Source organism: Aplysia californica, unplaced genomic scaffold (assembly GCF_000002075.1).
Source record: "Aplysia californica isolate F4 #8 unplaced genomic scaffold, AplCal3.0 scaffold01326, whole genome shotgun sequence".
Taxonomy (NCBI): Eukaryota; Metazoa; Mollusca; class Gastropoda; order Aplysiida; family Aplysiidae; genus Aplysia; species Aplysia californica.
The window spans coordinates 66697-73171 of NW_004798596.1; the positions used below are offsets into that span (position 1 = coordinate 66697).

A 6475-nucleotide genomic window follows, 5' to 3' on the forward strand; every position below is an offset into this window, starting at 1 on the left:
GAGAAAGAGAAAGAGAGAGCAAATGAAAAAGAGAGGGGAGTGGCAGAGACAAAGAGAACAGTAAATTATATATATTTGGAAAAGACAATCAACTGTACCAACGGCTACATCCGATCTCCCCCCCCCTCCCCCCGACACACACACTTCCTGGCATTCTATATTTCTTTTTAAATCCTAATTTCATTTTTCAAGACGTCCACCTATTTAAGACAACCACTTTTCTCCTGGACAATGGATGGACGTCTTTGACAGTTTCAACTGTGCTCACCTTTTTGTTTGGGTGTTTTACAGCACTCACAACTGTATAAGGTCATATGAAAACGCTTGACACTTTAAACTAATTTAGTCTGGTAGGAATTAATTCTGAATTTTACCCGTGTGGTGGTGGAAGCATACTCTTATCGATTTAAGACCACCAAGGGATGCAGTGTACTGACCTGGAACGAATCTCGGCTCTTCCCTCGAGACACACCTCAAGCCGGTCTCACAGGGACACATTGTTACTTCATCCCAAATGTCTTCTCTCTGGCAGTTGTCGCCTTCCAACCGATAGTTTTGGCACGTCCCTGCAATATCGGCGACAACAATATCAAAAGTGACGACGACGACAACAACAACAACAACAACAACAACAACAACAACAACAACAATAACAACAACTGTAAACAGATTTAAATAACATTTATTTGAGATAGATTATAAAGCTGTACGTCACGTAAATACCACTCTTTGAGAACACAAAACATGCGGAAGAACTGACAAGAAATATTTTAGCAGTGTAATAACAAAATTCGTCCCGTTGCAGGTAGATGTTTTAGTCACAAATCTGGTTACTCACCGATTATTTCATATTATGTTGAAAAAAGAGCAAAAAGGATGAAATAACCTTAATTTATACTGTTTTCACACTCTGCTTATTGGTCCCCTTTAAGTACTTTAGTTTTTGTTACAATTTTACGTGACTAGCAACACGAACAGGTCACAACAGTGCCGAAGATCAGAAGTGGTTACTAGAGAGTAAGACACCAATGAAAGAGGGAGGAGAGATAAGGAAGATATCAGTTGGATATGGAAGAAGGAACAATCAATGTTGGAGCGCACAAGCTGAAAGAAGAGCAGAATTTTATGGTACATGACTTCATGAAGTGTTTGAAACAAAATGAAATTTCTGATACTCACTCTCCCGCCCCCCACCCCTCCCCCCCTTCTTTCTTATATTAAAGGTGTTGAGACCCCCCCCCCCAAAAAAAAAATAAAATAATATATATAAAAAAATAAAAATCAATTAAATTTGCCTAAAGGTAGAAAAATAGTGATTTCTTCGATTTCCTTATATAGACGAGAGCCTGATTTTACCACGATGCCTCACATATATCGCCTTTAAGCACATTTAGTTGTCTGTATCCAAACACAGACTGTGAACACGCCTCACCTTTCGTTGCTCCCAAGATGGGTCCAAAGTCAGATCTCTTCTTGCTGACGATCATAGAGTCCTCGTTCTTCAAACAACATTCTCCAGGGTCGCACGTGCTTTCGTTCCAACACTCGTCACCCACCTTTGCCTGGGGAGGACAGTCTTGTGACATGTACGGCTCAGTGGCAGACAAGCTTATATTGGCTTTTTTTTGTTGGAAAGGCTTGGACATTGGTGAAAATTATTTCTCTAGATGTTTCAAAAGTGTTTTTGTTTTTTAGTGTAGTTGAGGCAAATATTTCTCTACATGTTTGAAAAGTATTCTTTTTTAATGTGGTGGGGAAATATTATTTCCCCAAATGTTTAAAACATGATTTTTATGTGCTAAAGAAAAATTATTTCACTAGTTTAACAAAAAAGTATTTTTCATTTGTTGATGAAAATCATTTCTCTCGATGTTTTAAAAATTCTTTTCCTAGTATTGAGAAAAGTATATCATTTCTCTAGATGTTTTTAAAACAGTATATTTTCTGCATTTTAACGATTCGTATTTGTCAAAAGGCGCAGGGATAGCGATAACAAAATACAGCATGGAGTATTACTGATATCACAAAGGCGTTGGATGATGCCAATATGTCACTAATTTTTGGAAATGTTCCTTGTGTATTACTTGTGGAATCGTAGACGTCTTTTTAAAGGTGGCTGTTCATTGGAATCAGTGAAGTAGCCATTTTCTTTCTTTCTTCTCTTCTGCTATTTCACTGACAGCCTTGTGAACATAGCCGAATTTGTTGCAGCAGTAACAATAATGAAAGCATCGACAACAGCAACGGAACAAGACAGACCGTGATAACAGCGCTGTAGATTGACGAATGGGACCTAAACAGAAGTAGCTTTAAAACATCTCAAACCCTTTACTCTAATTCTTGTTCAATTATAAATGTTGTAACGCCCCCATCAGCACAATTTAGATCTTTTATGAGACAGGCCTCCGATCCTGCCTGTCAGTGCCAACCCAGCAAGAGAGGGATACAACATCCCAACTAAAATAATCTTCCCACTCTGGAATCGAACTCGGGTCTCCTGAGTGCGACAGCGAGGCGCCGAACCGTTACACCACAGGACCCCGGTCCTTTGTCTCTGTAGTGGCCGGGAAGAATTGATACAAAAAAACACAATATGTCCCGTATTGTAGGAGCACTAGAACCCGCGAGCAAGTTCTGAAAGAAGATCGTGAGTGTCGCTCACAAAGAACATCAAGTAGGAAGCGACAAATGCGGTTTCTATGACTCTGTAATCAAATAAAGTCTTTGAACATCTTGATCTCTCTGGGGAAAATGGAAGGCAAACGTACCAGGGGTAAACCCAGAGAAACGATTGGAAAATCTGAACAGATGGGTGGCGGGGATATACAAGGATAATGTAAGTGTTTTTTAGATCATCCAAACAGATAGGTGAATGAGTACCATGATCGTCGATGTCTATTACAGATCTGGTACATGATGATGATGATGATGATGATGATGATGATGATGATGATGATGATGATGATGATGATGATGATGATGATGATGATGATGATGATGATTGTGAATAGAACCTGATCGTCCAGCCTTCTTCAAAACGTTATCTTCTTTATGGTACAAGACTTACGTTCACGCTGACGAGGACGAGAGCAGACACACACAGGAGAACCTTCATCATGGTTAGTCGTTGATTGTTACTTGCTCAGCTAGTGTCCACTCCAGTATTTATAGGCTTGCACAGGCAACGACGAGCATTTTTATGGATACATTTACAGCGAAATATAAGACCAAACAGCCTCTGTGGATCCCAGGACCCACCTTTGGTTTTTTCAGAATGCTTGATTATTACAATAAATGTATGTTGTCATTCTCCGCGAGATGTCGAAATACCTAACCACTGTACCAGAGACACCAGTACTCTTTTTTATGAACATATTTTACGCTCCTATTGACACACTTCAGATCATTTAGGAGGTGGAATTCCGACCTTACCATTCAGGCCCAAACCTGGCTGAGAGGAATACAACATCTTTTTACAACTCGAGAATTGAACTCGGGTCTCCTGTTTCCGACAGAGAAGTGCCTGAAAAGTACACCACATACGCCAGTCGTCAAACAAACACAAGTCTTAATACTCTCAGATACGCCAGTGCAAGTCTTATTATTATTGTATTGTATCTTGCTGGGTGTTCGGGCTGATTTAAAAAAAATAAATTCTTTTGTTTTGTTTTATTTTGTGTTTTGTTATTTTATTTTTATTTTTAATTTTAATTTAATTTAATTATTTTTTAAACATTTATTATCATCATCATCATCATCATCATCATCATCATCATCATCATCATCATCATCATCATCATCATCATCATCATCATCATCATCATCATCATCATCATCATCATCATCATTATTATTATTATTATTATTATTATATTATTATTATTACTATTATTGTTAGTAGTAGTAGTAGTAGTAGTAGTAGTAGTAGTAGTAGTAGTAGTAGTAGTAACTAATCAATTAATTACCTTTTCGGGGGGCGGTGGCGCGAATGAACGTGTATTTCGCAATGTTTTGCTAGCTACCAGCACAGCTGTAGAAGGAATCCATGCCAATACATTTTTGGGATTTTGTTTTGTTTTTGTTTCTGTTTTTTGTTTATTTTTGTTTTTGTTGTTTGGTTGTTGTTTTTCTCCTCGGCTTGTCACCTCTCCCCCTCCGGCCATTGGCAAAGTATGTCGCAATCACCAGCTATACTCGATGTTGAAAGCTCTGTGCCTATCTGTTGTTTTGCTAAATTAATTACGAAAATCGTTGAACAGAGAGAGAAAAAACAACTGTAAGTAGGAGATATCATCCTCTATGGTGTTGCGATTAAGCGCTTGGCCCTCACACACAGAAGACTCGAGTGAGAATCCAGAGTGTGCAGAACTTTAATCAATTAATTATCGCGTTCTTTCTGCTGGGATGTTGTATCCGTCTCAGCCAGGGTTGGCCCAGACTGGCATGATTGACGCCCGCCTCTTAAATGATCTAATTTGGGCAGCTGGACGTGTCAAAAACATCAACATTAAAAGAAAAAGAAACAAATAGAAGAAGTCGGCACATATTTGAACTATACCGAGTTGCAAAAGTTCTGTCACACCCATTATATTACGATAATTTTCGGTATAGCGTAAGAATTGCAGTAAAAATTAAGGGTATGACTTGTAGGACTTATGAGACTACTTGTGCAAGAGCAGACGAAAGAGATCATAAACTGGAAGTAGTACATTGACATAGTGTTGGTATTGATTTCTCTCGGTCTGTGTTGAAATCAACACTTTCTACACACAAAATTTGCTTTGAATCACGTAGACAATGTGTAAACACACCTTACACCCTATACAATTCCATACTTTTTAACGTTTGGGTACCTTTTTCTCCTGTTTTCAAAATCTTAAAAATGATAAATTTAGAAAATAAAGGGGCTGTGTGTATGATAATTTTTTTAATGCGCTTTCTGCTGTTGCAAGACACGTAAATGTTTGCAGAGGAACCACCTGACGGTTGAATTAACGTTTTAACACCACTAGAACTTTCCAAGACAAGCCAAGATGTAGCAAACCAAGGGCGACAACTCGACATCAGAATTGGGTTATTGTCAACACCCATGTTGAAAACCCATTCCAACTTAGAGCAGAGACTGCCAGGCACTCCGGACTGTCTTGAAACACTATTATTAGACATTTATAAGATCTTGGATTACGTGATTATCGCCCTTTACGTGGAGCCATTTTAATCCTGTTTCATAAAAGAAATCGCCAAATTTTGGCACAACAACATTGTCGATGAAACTAAAGACGTTGGTAAAGTTTTCTTTTCAGCAATGGTTCAGGTTTTTAATTCGTCGCATTGATGGAAGAGAAAAAGTGTTTAAAAGAAGAGAAGAGAAATTTCACAAATCCAACGTCCTCCAAGAGACCCAAAGGTGGCTGAAGTGTGATTGTAGGGGGTGGAATCTCTGCTTTTTATCGCATACATTTAGTTACTTTTCAAAGCAATCTCAAATAACGACATTATTGTGACGATTTTCTTCGCCACGGTGACTACGCTACATGGCACGAATGATGGAATCTGCTAACAAGACAACACCCGACCACAAATGGCTACCATCAGTGAAAACTATTGCCAAACTCAACAAATCGTTGTTCTGGACTGGCTTGCAAGATCAAAAAGCCTTAACCAAACAGAACATCTGTAAGATGACCTTGACTGGAGGATTAGAAACAGGCCGCACTCCGTACAAACTGGTCAAGAACTGAAGGCTGCGCTTCACAAGAAATGGCAGGAGATTCTTCAGACAACCATAAGGACTTCAATTCAGTTAACGAACAGACGTTTTGTATCAGTAATTCAAGCTGGAAGAGGCCACACGCCATACTGAGGAAACTTTGATTTGGATTTTGCAAGAGTCCGTGTGAATAAAATTATCTCCCTTGAATAAGGAAAGACATTTGTCAATTCTTTTTGTGTCATGTTGGCAGAAAATGAAAAGATCGCGTGTACCAAATTTCTCTTGGTTATTTTGAGTAGTAAACGAGTTATTGTACTTTTAAGGTAGGTGTTGCAGAACTTTTGCAACTCGGTATAATTGAGCAGCAAATGCGAGAAACGCCTACCAAAAAAGGAAAAAGAAGAAGAAGACAGGAAGGACTGTCAGATGTAATCCCTCGTTCAGATTCATTTTCTGTTGTTGTTTTTTTACGTCTATTATAAAGGAAAGAAAGTTTTGCCTTCACTCTCTGACATATGTAATTGACAACTTCGATCTAAGCATAGCATTGTCACAAGATCACTACTTACCCACAGTTATTTCCAACAAGCCTCTCTTTAATCTGGTCGTTGGGAACGACACGAAACTTTTCATATAAATTTCAGCCCTCGTGATACAAGCACATTTAAAGAATAGAAGTCAATATACACATCACGTTAACACTATCGTAAAACACACACACACACACACACACACACACACACACACACACACACACACACA

General features: G+C 38.6%; 1 protein-coding gene across 1 annotated transcript; it reads right to left on the reverse strand.

The window, feature by feature from the left end:
* Nucleotides 1-226: 226 nt before the first annotated feature.
* LOC101852589 (putative toxin I) lies at nucleotides 227-3124 on the reverse strand. The gene is made up of 3 exons (XM_013090537.2): nucleotides 3068-3124; nucleotides 1433-1562; nucleotides 227-566 (listed from the first exon to the last, which is right to left on the reverse strand). Exons 1-3 carry the CDS (start codon nucleotides 3116-3118, stop codon nucleotides 358-360), a joined length of 390 nt encoding a protein of 129 aa, XP_012945991.1. The 5' UTR covers nucleotides 3119-3124; the 3' UTR covers nucleotides 227-357.
* Between the last annotated feature and the right edge of the window lie 3351 nt (nucleotides 3125-6475).